The sequence below is a fragment of the Somniosus microcephalus genome, chromosome 2 (genome assembly GCF_052327205.1).
Source record: "Somniosus microcephalus isolate GS21.2 chromosome 2, FLI_Smic_1.0, whole genome shotgun sequence".
Classification (NCBI taxonomy): domain Eukaryota; kingdom Metazoa; phylum Chordata; class Chondrichthyes; order Squaliformes; family Somniosidae; genus Somniosus; species Somniosus microcephalus.
This window is the reverse complement of record NC_140988.1, coordinates 242,798,099-242,823,942: the sequence shown is the minus strand read 5'-3', so window position 1 is coordinate 242,823,942 and position 25,844 is coordinate 242,798,099. Positions and strand designations below refer to the sequence as shown.

The 25,844-nt window shown below is 48.8% G+C and overlaps 1 protein-coding gene and 1 long non-coding RNA gene across 5 annotated transcripts in view; one reads left to right on the top strand and one right to left on the bottom strand.

Annotated features, from left to right (window-relative positions):
• tusc3 (tumor suppressor candidate 3) overlaps positions 1-18,522 on the bottom strand; it is a 921,641-nt gene extending 903,119 nt beyond the window's left edge. For all 4 annotated transcript variants that reach the window (XM_085970510.1, XM_085970520.1, XM_085970545.1 and 1 more), the window contains exon 1: positions 18,400-18,522. In XM_085970510.1, the coding sequence (XP_085826636.1) occupies positions 18,400-18,504 (105 nt within the window). In that variant the 5' untranslated portion in view covers positions 18,505-18,522. The remainder of the gene's footprint in view (positions 1-18,399) is intronic.
• A 108-nt stretch (positions 18,523-18,630) lies between these two features.
• Positions 18,631-25,844, top strand: part of LOC147123311 (uncharacterized) — a 198,570-nt gene continuing 191,356 nt past the window's right edge. Inside the window, exon 1 of the long non-coding RNA XR_015080501.1 lies at positions 18,631-18,861. This is a non-coding gene — a long non-coding RNA (uncharacterized LOC147123311). The remainder of the gene's footprint in view (positions 18,862-25,844) is intronic.

The window sequence follows — 25,844 nt, the reverse complement described above, 5'->3', positions numbered from 1 at the left end:
GATGGGGATGAGACCCTGCCCGTGGGGGGGGTTGCGGAACAACCCGCGGCAGTAATTGAAGTTGACCTTTTATCGGTGTCGTTACCCCTCGCCGGGTCGGGCAGCCTGGGGGCTGGGTCGGGCGAGCTCGAGGATAATGAGCTTGCCCAATGCGACCCGGACGTCTCCCAGGGGATGCTCGTCCTGGTAGAGCTTTTAATTCAAAACCCCCCGTCCGCTGGGTCGGAGGTTGGTGGCGGGGAGGAGGATGGCCCCCTGGCTGCGTCTCTGGTGCCGGACGTACTGGAGGAGCTGGAAATTGTTCTCTCCCCGGTTTCTCCGGTCGTTCCGGCGTCTGAGGCGGAGGGGAGCTCTGAACCGCCGCCGTCTTCTGGCCCGGCATCCCTAGAGGAGCCCAGGGAGAAATCCTCTGCCGCCGATCCTGGGGGTGGGATCCGGGCGGAGGCGGGGCTGGCTGGCGCGGCCGAGTCGTTCGCTTCGCACTGCGCGGCGGACGGGTCGGCCGCTGGTGACGACCCCCTGGAGGAGGATGGGGACTCGGTGATGGGCACGGAGGACGATTCGGACTCCAGCGCCGACGTGGCGATGGATGACCTCGTGCCCCTTGCCGAGTCTCCCCTCATTTCCGTAAGGGAACTCCGGGATTTTACGGCCACGTGCCTGGGTCAGCGCAATAAGGTCCGGCTGGCCCTCGACAGGTGGTCGGAGCTGGCGCTGCTCATCGATTCCGTCCGCGCCGCCGTTAAGATCTTGGGCGCGGACGAGGGTGTGAACCCGCTCGAGCTGCGTCGGCTCACAACGTTTCTCACTGGGCTGCTGAGGAAGTGGCGGCGGACCAGCGGCTGCGCTTCCTCGCCCCGTTAGGTGTAGGTAGAGGTTGCACTATGCTTCTGACATGAAGATAACCATAGCCAGCCTCAACATCAACGGCAGCAGGGAGGCGCGCCGCAGATTCAATAACTTCTCGGTCCTTCGGGACGGGAAGTATGCGGTGTGCTTCCTGCAAGAAACCCACACCGTTCCGGGAGACGAAGCCACGTGGCTCCTGGAGTGGCAAGGAGGGGTCAGCATGAGTCACCTCTCCAACAATTCCAGCGGGGTGGCTATCTTGCTGGCCCCGCATTTTCAGCCGGAGATCTTGGGGGTCAAGGAGCACGTGCCGGGCCGCTTGCTCCATGTCACTGTTCGCCTGGGGGGCGTGCCGCTCCATCTAGTGAACGTGTACGCCCCTCAGACCAGTGCGCAGCAAGTGCGCTTCTTCGAAGAAGTGTCCGCTCTCTTGGGCTCCATCGACGTGGGCGAGTGCGTCATCCTCGGGGGGGATTTTAACTGCACCCTCGAGGCGAGGGACCGTTCGGGTCCCCCGCGAAGCCCGGCGGCGATGGAGAAGTTGAGGGACCTGGTTGGGTCCTTCGACTTGGTGGACGTCTGGCGAAATCTCCACCCCGACTCCAGCGCCTTCACTAGCGTGAGGTCTGGGGGAGGAAGGTCCAGAATCGACCGCCTCTACATTTCCCGGGCGTTCGTCTCCTGCGTTCCGGCAGCTTCCATGCGGCCGGTGCCGTGCACGGACCACCACCTGGTGTGGGCGGAGCTCGCTCCGCTGTGCGCGCGGGGGGGGTCCGTGTACTGGCATTTTAACAACCTGCTGCTGGAGGACGCACGGTTCCGGGATTCGTTTCGTCGATTCTGGGCCGACTGGAGAAGGAAGCAGGGGGGCTTCCCCTCCTTGAGGCTATGGTGGGATGTGGGCAAGGCTCACATCCGTCTCTTCTGTCAGGAGTACGCGAAGGGGTCGACCAAGAGGCGGGAGGCCCGGGTCGGGCGGTTGGAGAAGGAGGTGCTCGACCTGGAGTCCCGTCTCGGTCAGGTCGTCGAGGACCCGGCCCTGCGGAAGGTGTACGAAGAGAAGAAGGGCGCGCTGAAGGACCTGCAGCTCGTCGGGTCCCGAGGCGCGTACGTGAGGTCGCGGATCCAGCTCCTGCGGGACCTGGACCGCGGCTCCCCCTTCTTCTACTCGCTGGAAAAAAGACGGGGGGTCCGTAAGCAGCTCTTGGGGCTGCTGGCCGACGACGGATCTCTGGTCTCGGATCCGGAGGGAATCAGCGCGGAGACCCGCGCCTATTACGGGGCTCTGTTCTCTCCGGATCCGTCCAGCGAGGATGCGCGCAGAGTTTTGTGGGAGGACCTGACTAAGGTTGGCCCGGAGGGCGCCGAAAAATTGGACGCTCCGCTAAGTCTGGCGGAGCTGACCGGCGCCCTCCGCCAGCTCTCTAGGGGAAAGTCCCCGGGGCTGGACGGGCTGACCGTGGAGTTCCACAGGGCGTTCTGGGACGTCTTGGGGGGCGACTACGCGCGGGTCCTGGGGGAAAGTCTGGCGACCGGGGAGATGCCCCTCTCTTGGCGCAGGGCGGTCATTGTCCTGCTGCCTAAGAAGGGCGATCTCCGCCTCCTTAAGAACTGGCGCCCGGTCTCCCTCCTCAGCACGGACTATAAAATCTTTGCCAGGGCCATGTCTGCTCGCCTTGGCACCGTGCTGGCCCACATGATCCACCCCGACCAGTCCTACACGGTCCCGGGCCGGACCATCCACGATAACATCCATCTGGTCCGGGACCTGGTCCACCACTCCCAGAGGGCTGGTCTGTCGGTCGCCTTCCTTTCCCTGGATCAGGAGAAGGCGTTCGACAGGGTGGATCACGAGTATCTCTTCGGGACTCTGCGCGCATTCGGGTTCGGGACGCATTTCGTCGCCCGGATCCGACTTCTGTACGCCGCCGCGGAGTGTCTGATTAAAGTTAACGGGTCCTTGACGGCGCCCCTTCGCTTCGGGAGGGGGGTGCGTCAGGGATGCCCCATGTCCGGTCAGTTATATGCCATTTGCGTGGAGCCTTTCCTGCGCCTCTTGCGGAAGAGGTTGACGGGACTGGCTCTGCAAGGGCCGGGCGTGGAGGTGGTCCTCTCGGCTTACGCCGATGACGTGCTCCTCACGGTCACGGATCCCGCTGACTTGCGGAGGATGCGGGAATGCCAGCAGATTTACTCGGACGCATCCTCCGCCAAGATCAACTGGGAGAAATGTTCCGGACTCCTGGTGGGTCAGTGGCGGGTGGACTCCCTGCCGGAGGAGTTCAGGCCTTTCGCCTGGAGCACCACGCACCTCCTCTATTTGGGAGTCTACCTTAGCCCTGCCGAGGACGCTTGGCCGGCGAACTGGCAAGAGCTGGAGGCCAAAGTCACCGCTCGCCTAGGACGCTGGACAGGACTGCTCCGAGTGTTGTCCTACAGGGGTCGAGCGCTGGTCATAAACCAGCTGGTGGCCGCCATGTTGTGGTACCGGTTGGTCACTTTGATCCCTCCCCCTGCGTTTGTCGCCAAGATTCAGAAGAAGCTCATCGACTTCTTCTGGGACAAAAGGAAGCACTGGGTCTCTGCCGCGGTTCTGTGTCTCCCGCTTAGGGAGGGCGGTCAGGCGCTGGCGTGCCTTCGCACCCAGGCTGCGACTTTCCGTCTTCAGACGCTGCAGAGATACCTGTACGTCGAGAATCCTCCGAGATGGTGTGCGCTGGCGACGTTTTTCTTCCGCCAGCTGCATGGCCTCAATTACGACACGCAGCTCCTGTTTGCGAAAGTGGGCAGCAGGCGTGCCGGCCTGCGGGAGCTGCCTGTCTTCTACCAGGAACTACTATGGGTTTGGAACTACGTCGCTTCCAGGCGGAGCTCTCCCCCGTCAGGAGCGGCGGCTCTCCTTCGGGAGCCGCTGCTCAGGAATCCGCACCTCCACGAACACGGGTTCGGGCGGCTGGCGGAGGGTAGGGCTGTGGCTGGCAAGGTGACTAGAGTCGGGGACCTGCTCGATGGCGGAGGAGCGGGCTGGATGGCGCCGGAGGAGCTGACGCGGCGCCTGTCCTGGGCCAACGTCCAGCTCGCGGTCGAAACCATCGAATCGGTAAAAGCGGCACTGGGCCCCGACTCCACTAGGTGTATCGAGGCGGCTCAAGCACGTGGGGCGATCCCGTCCGAGCTTACCCCCGTTCGGACGGAATTCCTCATCGGCGCCCGGCCCCGAAACTCCCCTCGGGAACCGGCGCCTCACAACTTGAGCCGTCTCGAGGAAATACCCTCCGTGCCTTTTCATTCCGCGCGGAGGGGTTTCCTGTACGGGCTGCTCCTGCACACTCTCCACTTTGCCATCTTCGTCTACCGTCCGGACACGCCTTGGCGTGGCGTTTTGCCGACCGGCGGTAGCGGAGGTCCCCAATGGAGGGCTCTCTATGCGGGAGTCCTCCCTTGTTCCATCGGGGACTTGGCCTGGAGGGTGTTGCACGGAGCGGTCCCGTGCAATAAGGTTTTAAGTAGGTTCACGGACTCCCAGGCCGCCTGCATTTTTTGCGGCCTGGAGGAGTCCGTGTTTCACGTTTATATGGATTGTGAGAGGTTGCAGCCCCTCTTTCACTACTTGAAGGGGCTGCTCCTCGATTTTTGGTTGCACTTCAGTCCCACGCTCTTGATCTACGGTCACCCGGTGCGGAGGGGAGCGGACAGGTTGGAGGACCTCCTTGTGGGCCTGCTCCTGGGCCTGGCTAAAAGAGCCATCAATTGGTCCAGGCAGCGGGCGGTCGAGGGGGTCGTCCAGCCGGATTGCCTGCATCTCTTCCGCGGCCATGTTCGCGCCCGGGTGGCCCTGGAGATGGAGCACGCGGTGTCCGCCGGTGCGCTTGAGTATTTCCGCAACCGATGGGCGCCGCAGGGTCTGGAGTGCATCATCAACACAGAAAACCAAATTTTAATTTGATTTGTTAAGCTTTAGTTGAACTTTTGTTTATTTACAGTTGAATTGGGTTTTTTTTTTTGGGTCCAAATAAAAGAGTACCCTCTGTTCAGTAAATACCTGTTATTATTGTTCTCCTGCAGTCCGTGTATTATTGATACTCGGACACTACACTGGCGACGAACAGGTTCGAACTCACCTGCAGTACTGCATCACCTCACGGGGATCTTTCCCTGAGAAGAAGCTTCTTGGAGGTCGAAGTCAGAGCAACGGGCATCGACCGCGGGCAATCGCCCAAGGATCCATCGGAGTTCGGAGAGTTGCAGGAGAGGCTGTGGAGAGCTGGGCTTGGCTCCCCAGTCAAGGTGTTTGATATACCTATCAATTCGTCCAATAAAAAGCGACGAGTTAGGAACGTAACTAAAGGTTTTTATTGACTAAATAACAGAGCCCACCCTCGTGGGTGATCGGGTCCAACAAGGAGGAATACCAGCCAGTCGACTACCTTTATACCTGGGCAGGTAGGTGGAGCCATGGGCGGAGTCGGAGGTGGTCAGCCCAGGTATAACAGCGCGACAAGAGGCGACCTCGTATCGTGATACAACAGTGATAACGGTGATAACAATACAACAGTGATAACTATAGTGTAACGATAAAAGTGGTTTACCACAGTGTTCCAGCAAATCATGCTGGTAGCAGGTAGTGCGCTGACCCTTCCGGACTGCGGCGGGCTCGAGCTCGATCGAGCGGCTCTGCAAAGGGGCCGTGCAGCGTCATCGGGAGGAAAAGAGAGGGTGGAGCGCACAGGGCGCGGTCGGTGCTCAAGAACCGGGCAGCGTAGCAAAGACAAACGGGGGAAGGAAAAGTGAGACGCACCGAAGCCGCGGGTCGCCGCCATTGCCCTGTAGAACGCTAGGAGCAGCGTGGCAGCAAGGGGAAGAAGGAAAAGCGTGGGAGGCGCCATTTTATTCCACTGGGGTAGAAGGAAAAGCGCGGGAGGCGCCATTTTAATCCATTGGGGAAGAAGAAAAAGCGCGGGAGGCACCATTTTAAATCACCCAAGATGCCGAAAAGTGGCAGTATCACTGCTTTCGATAACGAGGTAGAAAACTGGACCACGTATGTGGAAAGAATTGAAGTGTACTGCAAGGCAAATGAGGTGGCCGATGGAAACATAGAAACATAGAAGATAGGAGCAGGAGTAGGCCATTCGGCCCTTCGAGCCTGCTCCGCCATTCAATGAGATCATGGCTGATCATCCAAATTCAGTACCCTGTCCCTGCCTTCTCCCCATATCCCTTGATCCCTTTAGCCTCAAGAAATATATCCAACTCTTTCTTGAATATATTTAATGAACTGGCCTCCACCGCCCTCTGTGGGAGAGAATTCCACAGGTTCACCACTCTCTGGGTGAAGAAGTTCCTCCTCATTTCAGTTCTAAATGGCTTACCCCTTATTCCTTAGACTATGACCCCTGGTTCTGGACTCCCCGGCCATCAGAAACATCCTTCCTGCATCTGGTCTGTCCAGACCTGACAGAATTTTATAGGTTTCGATGAGATCCCCTCTCAATCTTCTAAACTCCAGTGAGTATAAGCCCAATCGACACAATCTCTCCTCATACGTCATTCCTGCCATCCCAGGTATCAGCCTGGTGAATCTTCGCTGCACTCCCTCCATGGCAAGAACGTCCTTCCTCAGGTAAGGTGACCAAAACTGCACACAATACTCAAGGTGCGGTCTCACCAAGGCCCTGTACAACTGTAGCAATACATCCTTGTTCCTGTACTCGGACCCTCTTGCTACGAAGGCCAGCATACCATTTGCCGTCTTAACCGCCTGCTGCACCTGCATGCTTACCTTCAGCGACTGGTGCACAATTACACCCAGGTCTCTTTGCACTTCTCCTTCTCCCAATCTATTGCCATTCAAATAATAATCTGCCTTCCTGTTTTTGCCACCAAAGTGGATAACCTCACATTTATCCACATTATAGTGCATTTGCCATGTTTCTGCCCAATCACCCAACCTGTCCAAATCCTACTGGAGTTTCACGACATCCTCCTCACAGCTTACCCTCCCACCCAGCTTTGTGTCGTCTGCAAATTTGGAGATATTACATCCAATTCCCTCGTCCAGATCATTAATATATATTGTGAACAGCTGGGGTCCTAGGACCGATCCTTGCGGTACCCCACTAGTCACTGCCTGCCACTCGGAAAACGACCCGTTTATTCCAACTCTTTGCTTTCTGTCCGCCAACCAGTTCTCTATCCAAGTCAATACCTTGCCCCCAATCCCATGTGCCTTAATTTTGCACGCTAATCTCTTATGTGGGACCTTATCGAAAGCCTTCTGAAAGTCCTTCTGGAAAGAAGGCGTCGGTATTATTAAATTTGATGGGCACGAGAACGTACGGCCTATTGCGGAATTTAATTACCCCAGCTAAACCAATGGAGAAAAGTTTTGAAGAGATTGTCAATATCTTACAGGAACATCTAAACCCTACACCGCTGCTGATAGCAGAAAGATTCAAGTTCCATAAAAGAAACCAGCACAAAGATGAGAGCAATGCTGACTATCTTACGGAACTATGCAAGTTATCGAAGCACTGCCAGTTCGGAGCAGGACTGGCAGACGCCGTACGGGATAAGTTTGTCTGCGGGCTCCAGAGTGCAGGAACCCAGAAACGACTACTTTCGGAAAAGGACCAGACGCTAGAACAGGCTTTCAGCGTGGCAGTATCCTACGAAGCAGCAGCATGGGGAGCTGCGGAAATACAACAGAAACCACAAGAATACAGCGCTAACAAAATGGCGTATGAAGCAGAAAAGTGCTATCGCTGCGGCAGAACAACCCATGATCAGAAGGACTGCTGGTTTAAGGACAAAGTATGCAGGCAATGTGGGAAAATGGGACACATAGCAAGAGTCTGCAGGTCAGGAAAGAAAACCAACACTACAAGAACTACTAAGGAAAAGTACAAGAAAGTAAAGAAATTGACAGACAGTAGTTCGGAAGATCAGGTGAGTGATAATGGCTCCGGGAGCAGGAGACTAAGTTGTCTAAAGTTACACAACGTGATCGCAAAGGAGGATCACCGAACCATTTGGGTCACCCTCATGATAGCAGGGTCCCCAGTAAAGATGGAATTGGACACAGGATCAGCCCTAACTGTCATGAATCGATGAGACTATGAGCGGCTATTCTCACACATACCCTTGAAGGACACGTCCATTGTATTGAAGACATACACGGGGCAAAAAGTCTACCCCAGAGGAAAAATAAGGGTGCCAGTTAAATACAACGGCAAGGAAACACAGAAACTGTATCTATATATACTACAAGATGGAGGACCACCATTATTGGGACGTGAATGGATCCGAAAAATACAATTGGATTGGCATTCCATTCAGGCACAAACTGCGACTGACAAAAAGGATGATGACGTCACACCTGGACGACTGTCAAAAATTGTAACTGACGCGAAAGAGGTGTTCCAGCAAGGACTTGGGATGCTAAAAGGAGTAACAGCAACGATAAAAATCGAAGATAACGCAAACCCAAAATTTTTTACGGCCAGACCGGTACCTTACGCAATCCGCCCAGCCATTGAAGCAGAGCTGGAGAGTCTGGAGCGTTCGGGTGTGCTGTCCAAGGTGGACTGGAGCGAGTGGGCCACACCCATCGTTCCTGTAATGAAGAAATCATTGAGCAGCACGCCTGGGGAGCTGAAGAAGGTTTGCATCTGTGGGTACTTCAAGGTAACTGTGAACCCAGTCCTGCACACAGTACAATATCCACTTCCACGGATAGAAGATATTTTCGCCTCACTATCTGGAGGGAAATGCTTTACAAAGATTGATCTGGCCCAAGCGTATCTACAAATGGAGGTGGAAGAAGCATCTAGGAAATACCTCATGATAAACACTCACAAAGGCCTTTACCAGTACAATCGACTGGTATTCGGGGTAGCATCAGCCCCGGCTATTTGGCAGAGGGCGATGGAACAAGTCCTGCAAGGGATCCCGGGGACCCAGTGTTATTTGGACGACATCCTGGTTACGGGTGAAAATGACAGTGAACACTTGCCAACCTGGAGCAGGTGCTCACTAGATTACAGGAATATGGGCGACGAGCCAACCGCCCCAAATGCAAGTTCTTCAGGAGACAAATCTCGTATTGTGGCCACATGATTGATGAGGAAGGGTTGTATAAGTCGCCGGACAAGATTGAGGCTGTAGTCAAGGCTCCAGCACCGGAAAATGTGTCGCAACTGATGTCGTTCCTCGGGTTGGTGAACGACTACCATAAGTTCTTGCCGAATTTATCTACAATTCTGCACCCACTGAACGCCCTGCTGCAAACTGGAGTAACATGGAAATGGAGTGATGAGTGTAAGCGTGCCTTTCAGAAATGTAAATGCCTAATCACTTCAAAAGAAGTATTGGCCCACTACAATCCAACACTACCGATTCGGTTAGCATGTGATGCGTCTCCCTACGGCAATGGAGCGGTGCTGTCACACAAATTCCTTGACGGTTCAGAGAGGCCAATAGCCTTTGCGTCACGCTCGTTAACCTCAGCCGAGCGTAACTACGCCCAGATTGACAGGGAGGCCCTCAGCCTGGTGTGAGGGGTGAAGAAGTTCAATCACTATCTGCACGGGCAGAAATTCACCCTACTGACTGATCATCAGCCCCTGGTCTCCATTTTTAACCCAAAGAAGGGCGTTCCGATGATGACGGCGCAACGGCTGCAAAGATGGTCACTTTTTCTAGGGGCACATCAGTACGACATAGAGTACAAGGGTACGAAACAGCATGGAAACACTGATGGGCTGTCGCGCCTACCGTTGCCTATGGTAGAGGAAGCACCTGCAGTGGACCCTGTTGAGATATTCCATGCGACCATAGTCGAATGTCTACCTGTTACAAACTCAAGTATAGAGAAGGAAACCCGAAGTGACCCGACACTCTCTCGGGTCTATGATTTGACGGTGACGGGATGGCCAGCACATGGCGACTCACTGTTGCCAGCATTCTCGCCAAGGAGAGAACAGCTGTCAGTGTGCCGGGGGACCTTGATGTGTGGATCCCGAGTGGTAATTCCACCCAAGTTGAGAGATCGAGTGCTCAATGAGCTTCATGAGGGTCATCTGGGAGGGGTGAAAATGAAGAGCCTAGCCAGGGCATTTGTGTGGTGGCCGGGAATCAATAAAGAAATCGAGGATATGACGAAGAGATGCACAGGATGCCAGAAGGTCCAAAACGCTCCACCACAGGCCCCGCTACAGCCATGGGAGTGGCCCTCATCGCCATGGCAACGGGTACACATTGATTTTGCTGGTCCATTTATGGACTCCATGTTCCTAATCGCCGTGGACGCCCATTCAAATGGCCAGAGGTCATCAAAATGTCCTCCACCACCACGGAGAGAACTATTGCAGTCCTACGGACCATCTTCGCCAGGAATGGCTTGCCAGAACAGATTTGCTCCGACAATGGGCCACAGTTTGTGTCCGAGGATTTCCGGAGGTTTCTGAGGAATAATGGGGTGAAACATTACACATCTGCCCCATATCATCCAGCCACAAATGGATTGGTTGAGAGGTTTGTTCAGACCTTTAAAAAGGCAATAAAGGCGATGTATAACGACGACATACCACTACAACACAAGGTGGATAATTTCTTGTTTGCTTACCGGAATGCGACACATGCAGTCACCAACCAAGCTCCAGCCATAATGTTCTTCAACCGAAGGCTAAGATGTCGCCTAGATTTGCTCAAACCAAACATAAGACGAGATGTTGAGGATAGGCAATTCCAGCACATAAATGAGAAGCCAACCAGGAGCTTCAAGATAGGGCAACCAGTCTTGGCCCGTGACTACCGAACAGAAAAATGGCAGCCAGGAATGATATGCACACAGCAGGGACCACTAATGTACACAGTGGACGTTGGAGAGAGCATCGTGAGACGCCATGCTGACCAGATTCTAGAGTCACAGGAACAAGCCAAACCTATACCACGAGCAGGTGCACCTGATAATAAACCCGAAGGACAGATTGCGTCTGCCTCAGAAGCAGTGGTATTGGAAGCTGACGAACCAACCAATGACAATGAGCCAGAATCAACTCCGCCGCAAGAACAGGATACTCGAGAAAGGCGCTATCCAGTCAGGATCAGGAAGCCTCCTCAAAGACTGAACTTATAAATGATTATTTCAGTTGATGTATATAGTACAGCGAAAATTGTAATTAGTTATTATTTAGTTGTTAAATGAATGTTATGTACTATTTATCTAAAAGGGGAGGAATTGTTGTGTATGTACCTTTAAGGGAAGAACTGATTCTATACTGCAGTACCGGCAGTGACCACCCCTGTATTTCAAGCCATAGCAGGCTTCTGTACTTCAGTCTTAAGTTACCCTCCGTTCAGTAAATACCTGTTATTATTGTTCTCCTGCAGTCCGTGTATTATTGATACTCAGACACTACAATATCTTCCTTCATTTATATTCAATACAAGTACATACTACAGAATGGTAAACTGATACCTATATCTTTATACCGGAGGAGGCCCCAATAACTCACAGGGAACTTCTCAATTAAACATATATATTTGAACATTGTTATTTTTGTACCACTAGAATTGCATTTGGTTAATGAATGTGCACTTATCATCAGTATATTATTTCAGACTGTGGCATCATCATTTTATGGAAAGGATGCTTTATCCTGGAGCAGGCCAGCAAGTTTCTGTGTTTTATACTACCTCACAGAGAGCATGCTCCACTGTAAAACTTGCCATGACTCACCACGGATGGTCAAAAGTTAAAAATGATTTTAAAATGTGGTATCCCTTCATATTGTGGACTCACATACTATATGAAACAGATGTAGGAAAAATATATATTTTAGAAGTTTAACAGGCTTACATTTGTACAGTATATTAACAATAAAGCCACTGAAAAACATGTGCAGAGTTTTACTTTTTTTGACTAAATTCCCAGATTGAGAAACAAGCATTTCTCTCCCTCTCCCTTAAGAAAATGTGCTTGCATTAAAATGATACACAATTAACCTAATAGACTTCAAATCCGGCCTCGGGTGACTGTCTGTGTGGAGTTTGCACATTCTCCCTGTGTCTGCGTGGGTTTCCTCCGGGTGCTCCGGTTTCCTCCCACAGTCCAAAGATGTGCGGGTTAGGTTGATTGGCTATGATAAATTGACCCTTAGTGTTAGGGGGATTAAATACGTGGGGTTATGGGGATAGGGTGGGATATGTGTCGGTGCTGGCTCGATGGGCCGAAATGGCCTCTATCTGCACTGTGGGGTTTCTGTGATTCTGTGATTCTGTGACTTTTTGGATCAAACAACATGAAAAAAAATCTTTCAGAGAAAAATAGGGAGACATTGGCCCTGATATTTAAAGGGCTGCGAGTTCAGAGCTGTGGTGAGGAGTCATGGACAGGAAACCCGGAGGTGTGGGTTTTAAATATTTTCTGCAGGCTGGCAGCTTGTCGGACGGGAAAGTCTGCAGCACAAGGGCGCACCTGAGCAAAGAGCAGGTAGGTCGGGGTGGGGGTGGAAAGTGATCAGCGAAGAAGAGATCATGAAATGGGGGGGTGGGGGGAGAAAATGCATGGTCGGAGGAGCGAGATGGCGGTCGGATGAGCGGGATGGCGGTCGGGGGGGGGAGGTGGCGGCCGGGCGGGGAGCGGGGTGGCGGCCGGGCGGGGAGCGGGGTGGCGGCCGGGCCGGAGCGGGGTGGCGGTCGGGGGGGGGGAAGCGAGGTGGCGGTCGTGCCGGGAGCAGGGTGGCGGTCGGGGGGGGGAGCGGGGTGGCGGTCGGGCCGGAGCGAGGTGGCGGTCGGGGGCGGGGAGCAAGGTGGCGGCCGGGCCGGAGCGAGGTGGCGGCCGGCGGGGACGAAGCAGGTAAGCTTGTTGGGCTGGGAGGTGCAAACACTCCTGCTCCTCCTGCCCCACAACCAGTGCTGCATTCACTTTAGGGATCCAGCCTTTTTCACCTCCTTTTACCTGCCAGGATTCCCGATGCCCAGGAAACCCAGCCGACATGGGTTAAAATGTAGCACTTGGCAGGACTTTATGACGTGTTTTCCGCAGAAAGATTTGGAGAAAAAAAAAGAGTTCCACTGAATGATTTTAAAACAGTGCATTCAAACAGGTATAAAAAGGCATATTCAAAATGTATTCTTATAAAATTCTAACAGGACTAGAGAGACTAGATGCAGGAAGGATGTTCCCGATGGCCGGGGAGTCCAGAACCAGGGGTCACAGTCCAAGGATAAAGGATAGGCCATTTAGGACTGAGATGAGGAGGAAATTCTTCACCCAGAGAGTGGTGAACCTGTGGAATTCTCCACCACAGAAGGCAGTAGAGGCCAATTCATTAAATATATTCAAGAAGGAGTTGGATATATTTCTTAAGGCTAAAGGGATCAAGGGGTATGGGGAGAAAGCAGGGACAGGGTACTGAATTTGGATGATCAGCCATGATCGCATTGAATGGCGGAGCAGGCTCGAGGGGCCGAATGGCCTACTCCTGCTCCTATCTTCTATGTTTCTATGTATATAAATGCTACTGAGTTAGGCTTTGTGGTTATTTACATGTAGACTTAACTAATAAGCAATTCATTAGCCAGTCTCAGTCGTTGATGAACACCTCCTATTGATTGTGTTCGGAGGTCCCATTATCCAAACACTCAGCAGAGGTTGTCTGGCGAGGACCTTCACTTCCCTTTGTAAACAAAGGGACATCAAAAAATAGGGACAGAGACACACATTCAGTCAGGTTTTTAAAACAAAAATGTGAGGGAGAACTTTCATAGGATCAGACGTTTGGCATGCAGAGAGATAGGTGTTATTTTAAGTAAGATGACCCACTGATATGGAGAAGTGTAGCATGTTCATTCATTTGTATTATGAAAGACAAGTTGCACAGATAAATTAAGTGAGTCTAATCATAATTGTTCTGTATGTTCATTTTCTGTGAAATAAAGCAGCTTAATAATTAATACCTGGCCTCATTTTACTAGGTGTTTTCTCAGTCAGTCTTCAAAAATACTGGAGAGGCATGTGGAGGTAGGTGTGATAGACACGAATATCTGTTTTTGATCACAAGTGATGTATTGTTGCAACCCTGGGTTACGCTCTTGTACAAATAGATACTGTGCAATGTGAGTCTACTCCAGACCATGAGGGACTTGGGACATACTTAATGCCACTGAATCCGAGCAGGCAAATTTGCAAAACAGTTTATAGAATCATATATAAACTACTTTAATGGTTACAGGTTTACAATTATGGTGTTGTTTCTCAAAATAAACACCAGAGCAAGGAATTTGAATGATAAACAACTTTTGAAATGTTAATTTCAATTAAAAATTGATCTTTAACGTACTGTGCATGTTTATGTAGTTTATCAAAAAAATCTCTAAAAGGCACTCCGGTGCAATTTATCTGATAAAAGGATTGGGGATATTTTCTGTCCAGAGACAGAGCTTGAGCACAGAGCTTGGAAACAGAGCTGGATGAATCGCAATTGGAGTGGATCGCAAGCAGAGTGGAAAAATTTGGTGATGGTAGGAATTCAGTGAAGAGGGGGAAGGCAGTTTCTCATGTCAAACTCAAGTGTTTAATACCTCAGTGGTTCTTGTTAAACTTGAGTAAATAATTTTGTCTTTTTTCTCTCTAAGTTAGGGCAGTGGGTTAAACCAAGAAGTTTAGTTAGTAGTCTAATAAATAGAGGCATGACAGGGCACCTCAATCCCGTCAAATGCACATCCTGTGCCATGTGGGAAGTCCAGGATGCTTCTCGTGTCCTGGACAACCACATGTGCAGGAAGTGTCATCAGCTGGAGGACCTCGAGCTCTGGGTCTTGGAGCTTGAGCTGTGGCCTGCGTCACTGCAGTGCATCCGCAAGGCTGAGGGCTACGTGGATAGCACATTTCAGGAGGTATCACCCCGCGGCTTAAGAGTTTTCAGGCACAGAGGGAATGGGTGACGGCCAAAAGACAAGGAGGACCAGGTAGGTAGTGCAGGAGTCCACCGAGTGCATCTCACTCTCTAACCTGAATACTGGTGAGGGCGATGGTTCCTCTGGGGAGTACAGCCAGAGCCAAGGCCACGGTACCATAGGTGGCCCAGCTGTACAGGGGGGCCAGGGGGGTGGGTGCGGGGAGGGGATAGAAGGAGGAAGGTCAGGAAAGCAATAGTGATAGGTAATTCAATAGCTAGGGGAACAGACAGGCGTTTCTGTGGCAGCAGACGTGACGCTAGGATGGTATGTTGCCTCCCTGGTGTCAGGGTCAAGGATGTCACTGAGCAGCTGTAGGACATAGAGGGGGCAGGGTGAACAGCCAGAAGTCGTGGTCCATATCGGTACCAATGACATAGGTGGAAAGAGGGATGAGGTCCTGCAGGCAGATTTTAGGACCTCAAAGGTAATAATCTCCGGATTACTCCCGGTACCACGTGCCAATGAGTACAGAAATAGGAAGACAGAGCAGATGAATGCTTGGCTGAAGAGATGGTGCAGGAGGGAGGGCTTTAGATTCCTGGGCAAATGAAGCTGGGCAGGTGGAAGGGGGTATCAGTGGGAGAACATTTTGGTGGTAGTGATCATAATTCAGTTAGATTTAGCGTAGTTACGGAAAAGGACAAAGATAGACCAGGAGTAAAAGTTCTCAATTGGGGAAAGGTCAATTTTACTAAGCTGAGATGCGATTTAGCAAAAGTGGACTGGAAATAGCTACTGAAGGTAAATCAGTGTCAGAGCAGTGGGAGGACATTCAAGGAAGAGATAGTGAGGGTTCAGAGCAAAAATATTCCCACAAAGAAAAAGGGTGCAACTCTCAAATCTAGAGCCCCTTGGATGTCAAGGAGCATACAGGATAGGATAAGGCAAAAAGGGAAGCTTATGTCAGATACCAAGAGCTAAATACTGCAGAAAGCCAAGAGGAGTATGGAAAGTACAGGGGTGAAATTAAAAAGGAAATTAGGAAAGCAAAGAGAGGACATGAAAAAAATATTGGCAAGTAAAATCAAGGAAAACCCAAAGATGTTTTATAAATACATAAAGAGCAAAAGGATAACTAAGGAAAGAGTAGGGCCTATTAGAGACCAAAAAGGTCACCTGTGTGTGGAGGCAGAAGAGAACGATGCGGACATTGTAGTTAAGGAGGAGGATTGTGAAATACTAGATGAGGTAAACATACCGAGAGAGGAAATATTAAGGGGTTTAGCATCTTTGAAAGTGAATAAATCATCAGGTCTGGATGAAATGTATCCCAGGGTGTTAAGAGAAACAAGGGAGGAAATAGCGGAGGGTCTGACCATAATTTTCCAATCCTCTCTGGCAACAGGTATGGTGCTGGAGGACTGCTAACGTTGTACCATTGTTTAAAAAGGGAGAAAGGGATAGACCACGTAATTACAGGCCAGTCAGCCTAACTTCGGTGGTGGGCAAATTATTGGAAAAAATTCTGAGGGACAGGATTAATCATCATTTAGAAAGGCACAGATTAATCAAGGACCATCAGCATGGATTTGTTAAGGGAAGGTTGTGTCTGGTCAGAAAAGTAAAAGCCCGTGGGATCCAAGGGAAAGTGGCAAGTTAGATCCAAAATTGGCTCAGTGGCAGGAAGCAAAGGGTAATGGTCGACAAGTGTCCGCAGGGCTCAGTACTGGGTCCCTTGCTGTTTATTGTATATATCAATTATTCAGATTTCAATGTAGGGGGGCATGATTAATTGGCTGTGTGGTTGATAGTGAGAAAGAAAGCTGTAGACTGCAGGAAGATATCAATGGACTGGGCAGGTGGGCAGAAAAGTGGCAAATGGAATTCAATCCTGAGAAGTGCGAGGTATTGCATTTGGGGAGGGCTAACAAGGCAAGGGAATACACAATAAATGGTCGGATACTGAGAAGTGTAGAGGAACAGAGGGACCTTGGAGCGCATGTCCACAGATCCCTGAAGGTTGCAGGACAGGTAGGTAAGGTGGTTAAGGCAGCATCAGGGATGCTTTCCTTTATTAGCAGAGGCAGAGAATATAAGAGCAGGGTGGTTATGCTTGAACTCTATAAAACACTAGTTAAGCCACAGCTAGAGTACTGCATACAGTTCTGGTCACTGCATTGCAGAAAAGATGTGACTGCACTAGAGAGGGTACAGAGGAGATTTACAAGGATGTTGCCAGAACTGGAGAATTTTAGCTATGAGGAAAGATTGGATAGGCTGGGGTTGTTTTCTTTGGAACAGAGGAGGCTGAGGGGAGACTTGATTGAGGTGTATAAAATTATGAGGGGCCTAGACAGAGTACATTGGAAGGACCTAATTCCCTTAGCAGGGTGCATAGATTTAAAGTAATTGGTCGGAGGATTAGAGGGGAGCGGAGAACTTTTTTCACCCAGAGGGTGGTGGGGGTCTGGAACTCACTGCCGAAAAGGGTGATAGAAGCAGAAACCCTCATCCCATTTAAAAAGTAATTGGATGTGCACTTGAAGTGCTGTAACCTACAAGGCTACGGACCAAGAGCTGGAAAGTGGGATTAGGCTGTATAGCTCTTTTTTGGCCGGCACAGACATGATGGGCCAAATAGCCTCCTTCTGTGCTGTAAATTTCTATGATTCTAAATTGACATTAGTACAAATGATGATCAGCATCACAAGATTCTATGGGCTAGAAATTCGGTGCCTTAGTGCCTCCCGTTAGCGCCTCCGGAGGGACGAAAATGGGACGCTAAGTACTTACCGCCCGAGCGCGTCGATGTTACCGCTGCCCACGAAATTCACCTGGGGATTTGCAGCGGCTGTAACCCCTAACGCCACGATCTCCTGCGCCCAGAGACCGTGACGTCATCCAGCTGCGCATGGCCTTGGTAGCTCCCCGGGCCCGAAGTTCATTTCCACCCCCTGCAGCATCACCAGGCAATGACACCGCCAGCTGCAGGAGGCGTTGATCGGGAGGCTGGGCACTTCAGGGGCAATACTTAAAGGCGAAGTGGCCGAGGTAGGTTAAAAAAAAATCTGAAATGCTCTGCGTTTTTTTTGTTTCTGCCCTGCCTGCTGCGCTCCAGGAATGAAGTGGAGCGCTTGATTTAGTGATCCACTTCTTTCCTGGAGCGCAAACGCGAATTTTCCAAAAGCTGGGAACCATTAGCACCTGGCGCTAAGTTTCCCAGCTTTGGAAAGTTACTGCCCCCTTTCTACCCCTATTCGTATACGATTTTAGGAAATTATTTGTTTCCATGAGAACACGTTCCCTTTCACTGAAAGCTGCAGTATATTTACAAAACTGTCAAAGCCAGGCAAATGTTAGTAACATTTATAATCAACAAGAGTGATATAGAGTGACAAGCAGTAGATTGCAAACCCACTTAAACCTTGGGGACCGTAGTTATGATTGTGAGATGCATCTAACCCGGTTATGTCTTTAAATTAAAAGGAATGAGTGTCACTCTGGGCAGCTATGTGCTGTGTCCCTGCTCCAGCCCCCTGAGCACCTGCATCATCAGCACCTGCAGCCATGGAGAATCGGGCCCTTCTCCCATCATTTAGAGAATGATTTCGGAAAACACGGTAACCGCGGTCCGATTCCATTTACCTCTTTTTTCTTCTGTCCGCCTCCGAACTGAACACATAACAGAAGGAGAAGCCAGGAGCCGACAGTTACCAGGGGCAGCGGCGCGGACCTCCGACCAGACGCCATTCCGATAACTGGGGCAACGCCGGCTCCGCATCCCATTGGCTGGGATCTGGGTCCCGGAAAGGCGCTCTGGGAGCTGTAGTCCAAGCGCGGCCTCTGAACTCAGGGGGAAGGGAGGAGAGAACTACAGCCCCCAGAATGCACCAGGCCAAGCGATGATTGACTGCGGGGAATCTTCAACCAGCTGGTGGCGCTGAGCTGCATCTCGCGAGCTGCCGGGCAATGTAGCGTTACAGCTGGGACTGCGGGGATGTGTTCAACTGAGGAAAAACATTGAAGATACAAAGTGGCCGGTGACAGTAGCCCCAGTGACATCCACACTTCAAGCCAATGTACTGAACGTTAAATACGAGTTTTAAGGTAGGATTAAAGGCACTTGTTTGAATAAATGACTGGATAATGAAGCACTTTGAAAACAAATTAACGGTAGTTAATATAACTAAATTTGTGTACTTGGTGGAAACAAAAGTTAGTTGAAAAATTTGAAACGTGGGGGCGTCATGCAAGTGACAGAACATATCTGTATTTTTACTAAACGTACATTTGTATATATGGCATTTTGTAATAAATCGAATATGTCACAAAATATACACACAAAAAATTACAATGGTTGCATTTAAAATCCGTAACTCCACAAAAGAAGATCCGGTAGCCAGTCTCAGTTCTGGCACTAACAGTAATGTAGTTAGGAGGTGATAACATGACATAAATTCAAGTACGAATTTGCGTTATAATCACATATTCATTGTCAAAACTAACAATAAAACAACTTGCATTTACTTAGCGCTCCTGTACAAAATGTTTCGGAGTACTTTACATAAAGACTAAGAGTAGACACAGTAGAAAGTAATTTAGAGGCAGAAGTGGAATAAGTCCGATTTTTTGAAGGCAGGCCAAGTATACTAGGGCATTGGTTAAAGGATCAGCTTCTGATGGTGGGAGACAAACAGTTGTCAGAGGAATGAAGAGTGTAGGCTCGGACTTCAGAGGGGTTGGGTGAGAGATTTCCCAAATAGAGCAAGTGTACCTGTGGAACTATTTGAAAATAAGACTGAAATCCTTGAAGTCAATTCTCAAGGGCACGGAGGCCAATGCAATGGGGGTGATAAAAGTGTGGAACTTTGTAGGATGGGACATGATTGTTGGTCAAGGGAGAAGACAGGGAGGCCAGCGAGCATCACATTAGAAAAATGAATCATTTGAGATGATGAAGGTATAGTTGAAGCTCTCCTCAGCAGAGGAATAAGCTAGGGGCATAATCAAGTAATGTTCCCTAAGTGGAAGAAGGCAATCTTGTAATTGGACCACATCTGGGGGCGAAAGCTCCCCTTGTGTTCAAAAAGGATTCTGAGGTTGTGTACCACAGTGCTCAGCTTAAACAAGCATTAAAGAAAAATTGATGGAGTCAATAATTAGATAATGGCAAGAGCTAAACAAGATGGTTTCAGTTTGCTGACTTTGAAAAAATGTTGACTTAGTATTTGAATAATACAGCAACAACCCTGAGTCAGTGGCAATGGATAAGTGGAGCTGGGTTTCTTCTGCATTCGCTTGGAAGCAGGCCCCAAGTTTGCAGACAACATTGCCCGGGCTAGCATTTGGATTATAAATTAAAGGAGACTGAGGAAGGATCCCTGGGTATAATAGAAATTAGCTTGTAGATACAGGAGGAGAAGCTCTTGAATATATAGAGGTGAATCCATCAGGGAGCAGTGCCAGGAAGATAGTCTGTGAAGGAAAGGCAGTAAAGGAATGCTCATTTTATTTTAAATGAACTAATTAGAGCAGCTGCATTATTTGTGTGCATCCAAATGAGAACTAAAATCCAACCAGCAGAAAAATAATGAATATGAACTGTAAATGATTCAAGAACAATACCATAATTCAGAACCCCTCCCTCCAAGCTTGAATAAAAGTCCTGAATTTAAATCTATTTAAAAAGAAAGTCTTATATAGCTCTTTTCACAGTCCCAAAGCGCTTTACAGCCAGTTAAGTACTTTTTGAAGTGTAGTCACAGTTTATGGAAGCATAACTGTTTATAATGGGAAAACTTTAAATATAATATTTGTTTGTGTTTATTTCTAAAAATGTTGCACTGTCGTGCTTGAAAGTGTCACATTTGTAAAGTGTAGATCACACTTGCACCTGATTACTTTTTTAAAATCTGGTGTTGGAGCCACAAATCATATCTGAAAAGTTAGGACTCAGTCAGTGAAGTAGTAGCAAGCAGCTACGAAAACACCAAGTCAACAGTCATTTGATTGCTACTAATAAAACCATTAACAAAGAGGTGAGGGGAACCAATGAAATCACTTATAAATATTTTTTTGTAAATTTGTTCACTGTCATCTTGTTCTTTTTGCAGTAACGTAATAACACAGTACTAAAAATAAGTAATTTACAAAAATGTATTTGAACTTACCCATAAAATTGACCATGTCCTCTTGGAAATCCATTCAATAGGCTTTGTCCACAGAGACCTATCCTCTTTAGGAGCCTGGAGGTTTTATTTTGTTCCTTTCCTGGATTTTGCTTTTCTCAACAAGGCTTCCATCTTTCAGGCCACCACACTTATATAATAGCTGAAATTTTGACATTAACTAATGTTTATGTATCTTGCAATAATGTATTATAAATGGTTAGAGTAGTTGCATTACATTTGAAAGAAAACTCAAAAACAACCAGAGCAGAAAAAAGATTAATATAAGAATGGCAAATACCATGTCATGATTCAAGTTTGGAGGGGGGTTCTGAATAAAAACTTATTAAAACAACATTTTTGTTACATAAATTATTATTGCTGGTAACTGTAGAAAATAAATTAGTTTAATCTCAAGTTTTATATTTTTTGATCCTCGTTATAAAAGCCAGACTCTAAACAGATGGGACAGTTTACCCATTTGATGTTTCGGGTAAAGAGCTGCTGATCAGTCTATTTGAGAAACTATCAGAAGGAAAAATAATTTGTATTACAATTACTGAAAACATTGAAGGAAACACAGAAGAAATTATAAAGCAAATTTTAATGTTTGGAATCTAACAAAAACCTATTGATGAAGACAACAAGGTGTAATGTGTGTGTGCTTCAATTTATGTGATGCAATCGGATTATTGTAGATTTCTACAAATGTATGATATCTGTGACTTTTGCTGAAAAAATGTGTTTTCTGAATGTTTGTCTGTTTATTTGGTATTCTAATCACTATATTTGTGGTTGAGTAAAGTGGGCCACATCAACCCACTCATGTACCTGAGAGAGAGAAAGAAACCTGTTTAGAAAGTAATAAGAGCTGCCAACTATAAAGCCTTTTCACCCATCAGAGAAGTGGTCGGCACTTTCATCATGACCATCTGGACTGGGTTCTGACAGCTCCCAAAAGTGAATGAGTTCAATCCCATTGCACCATCCAGTCCTTTAAATACATGTTTTAACACACAATATTTTAAATATTCAGATGTGTATTCCATTCTGACCACCATATTTAATACATGTAGAATTAGAAAGACTTGTGACTATTGGACAGAGTGTGAGTAAACAGCCACAGTTCTATACACTCTCTGGTGTTGCAAAAATGTATAGTCTGACTTCTCTGCCAGTTGAACTTATCTTTGGTTAATCAGACATGCAGACTAGCACAACTTTCACTGCAAGTAACAAGAAATTGCCTCTTTAATGGGAAGGAAATGTGGTTAAAGCATTTATAGGGTGTATAGCATTTGCAATGCTCAGCCTCCACCTTGAGGTGGAACAGTAACAAACAATCTGATCTATTCCTAGAGGCCCATGAAATGACATGTACCCATGAATAAAATAGCATGCAGGGGAAGAACAGGATGACATGAGCAAAGACGTTCGTACATTATATATCCATCCCAGGTGCCACAAGAACAGCTATAAAACATAGTTGGACTCCTGGACTAGGTAGAGTCGCCCAAGATAGTACTGAGAAACTCAACCCTTCAGCAACCAATGCCAATAAATTGGGTATTTTTCTTGCTGATTCTTTTCAATGATGGTAGTGAAACACATCCAACTTGCAAAATAAGTGCCCCAGGTTACTGTAGAGAAATAATTTTTAAAAATTCTGGGTATAAATGCAAAATATTGTGCTTAGTCTACTGAAAGTTGAGTTTTTGTCCTGCTAAACGCGTATACATTTTTAAATTCATTCATGCAATGTGGGCATTGCTGGCAGGGCCAGCATTTATTGCCCAACCCTAATTGCCCTTGAGAAGGTGGTGGTGAGCTGCCTTCTTGAATCATTGCAGTCCGTGTGGTGAGGGTGCTCCCACAGTGCTGTTAGGTAGGGAGTGCCAGGATTCTGACCCAACAACAATGAAGGAACAGTGATATATTTCCAAGTCAGGATGCTGTGTGACTTGGAGGGGAACTTAGAGGTGGTGTTCCCATGCGCCTGCTGCCCTTGTCCTTTTAGGTGGTAAGAGTTTGCGTGTTTAGGAGGTGCTATCAAAGAAGCTTTGGCGAGTTGCTGGTGCATCTTGTAGATGGTACACACTGCAGCGCCGGTGGTGGAGGGAGTGAATGTTTAAGGTGGTGGATAGAGTGCTAATCAAGTGAGCTGCTTTGTCCTGAATGGTGTTGAGCTTCTTGAGTGTTGTTGGAGCTGCACTCATCCAGGCAAGTGGAGAGTATTCCAGCACACTGCTGACTTGTGCCTTGTAGATGGTGGAAAGGTTTTGTGGGGGGTCAGTAGTTGAGTCACTCGCCACAGAATACCCAGCCTCTGGCCTTCTCCTGTAGCCACAGTATTTATGTGGCTGGTCGTTAAGTTTTTGGTTGACGGTGAACCCCAAGGTTATTGATGGTGAGGGATTCGATGATGGTAATCCATTGAATGTGAAGGGGAGATGGTTATATACTCTCTTATTGGAGATAGTCATCGCCTGACACTTGTGTGGCACAAATATTAATTGCCGTTTATCAGCCCAAGCCTGGTTGTTAACCAGGTCTTGCTGCATGCGGGCATGGACTGCTTCATTATCTGAGGAGTTGCAAATGGAACTGAACACTACGTAATAAAAACAGAAAATTTTGGAAGTGCTCAGCATGTCAGGCAGCATCTGTGATGAGAGAGAAACAAAGTTAACGGCCGCGGATTTTGTCATCGGTGTCGGGTTGGGTGCGGGACAGCTGGTTTCCGGCTTCCAGTCCCCGCCCCCAGCTGCATCCGCTCCACAGACATGATTTTGCCTTGATTGACCTTGTTAAACCCGCCCTGCGGGCTTGCTGGTCAATTACCAGGAAGCGGGTTTGATGACGTCATTTGATGACGCATCATCTGCCGGTTTCCTTAAAGGGACCATGCACAATTTTATTTTGACAGTTGATTTCTCAGTGTTTGACAGCATTGAGGTGCTGCAAACACTGACAATCATGGCACAAAGGTGAACTCTTACACCCAGGCTCTCCAATGACTCCCTCCATAGGCTGGAATAGATGGCAGCTGCAGATGAGGTGACAGAAGTGATCTGTCACTGGTGAGAGAGGTTCTCCCAATGAGGTGGCACTGGACATGGATTTAAAAACTTTTAAGCTAAAGAAATCTGTAAATGTTTTAAAAATGTAGTACCCAACATTTTCTTTGCTCTGAAACTCACCATGTGCAACATTGGATCCTTCACACCACTTCTGCAGCTGTCATCATTCCACAAACATTACAGCAGACTCGCAACACGCCACACTTACCTGGCGTGGTGTCCAGACATCGGGAAACCCGACCCAGAAGCGGGAAAATCCAAAAACAGGCTGAAAACTACTGGCAAGTACCTGTTAATAGGCAAGTAATTGTCTTTAATCCACTTTCTGCTGCTAGGTGTCGGATCCATTCGGAAATCGGGACCCGACACTTGGGAAAGCTGTTTGGAGGCAGGTTGATGGTGCATTCGGAGCCCACCGTCAATCAAATCGAATTTAAACTCTGAGCCGCTTCCAAACCCACCTTCTGAGCGCTGGCAAAATCGCGGGCAACATTTCAGGTTGATGATCTTTCCTCAGAACTGGAAACAGTTAGAGATGTAACAGGTTTTAGACAAGTACAAAAGCGGAGAAAGGGGGGAGAAGTGGAAAGAACAAAAGGGGAGCTCTGTGATGGGGTGAAAGGCGGGAGAGATTAAATGACAAAATGGATGATGGTGCAAGGTGGTAATGGGACAAATAATGAAACAAAAGATGGGTCTGGAGCAGGTGCAAATGGGAATATCAGAATTATCAGCAACAGCTGTCGTCCGAAAATATGGGGGCAGAGGTTATGACCTGAAATTGTTGAACACGATATTGAGTCCGAAAGGATGTAAGGCGCCTAATAGAAAAATGAGGTGCTTTTCCTCGAGCTTACATTGAGCTTCATTGGAACAGAGAGGTCAAAGTGGGAGTGGGGCGGAGAATTAAAATGACAGGTGACCGGAAGTGTTCTACAAAGTGTTTGGTCTCCCAATGTACAGGAGACAGCATCGTGAGCAGCGAATACAGTATACTAAATTGAAACGAGTTCAAGTAAATCACTTTCACCTGGAAGGAGTGTTTGGGGCCCTGGATGGTTGTAAGGGAGGAAGTAAAAGGGCAGGTGTTATATCTGCGCTTGCATGGGAAGGCTGTAATGTATGTACCTTTAAGAGGAACTATGTCTTTGAAGCCCCTGTATACTGTAGTACCAGTAGTGACCACTCGGGTATATAAGCCTGTGTAGTGTCTTGTGTAGTTAGTTCACCTCCAGACTTTGTTCAGTAAACACTTGTTAAATCAACTCCTGCATTCCGTGTCTCCATTAACACACGGATCTAACAGTGGCGACGAGTTAGAAACGAATTTACCTGCAATTCGGCAGCACCTCAAGGGGATCGATTCCTCAGACGAAGGTCGAAGCCAGAAGCAAGGAAAAAAAAAAAAAAACTGTGGTTTCACCAGCTAAATGGGCTGGTGGCAGGTAGTGCACTGATCCTTCCTGGGCTGCGGCGGGCTAGAGCTCGATCGGGTGGCTCTGCAACGGGGCCGGGCAGCGAGTCGGGAAGCACAAGCAAAGAGAGAGAGAGGGTGGAGCACTCAGGGCGCGGCCGGTGCTGCAAAGCAGGTCGGCGTTTGGACCGAGCAGAGGGAGGGGAAAGTCCCAGAGGGTCCGCTCCACGACGGGAATGGTTCTCCAAGTAACAGAGAAACTATTGAAGCGATATATTAAAAAAAAGAAATACCGCGAAAAGCTGCAGGTCGCAACGGGAACTGCGGAGAACAGCGTTGGCAGCAGCGGCGGGAAAGCGCCATCTTAACTCGGGGAAGAAAAGCGCGGGAGGCGCCATTTTGATCCATCGGGGACGGAGGAAAAGCGCG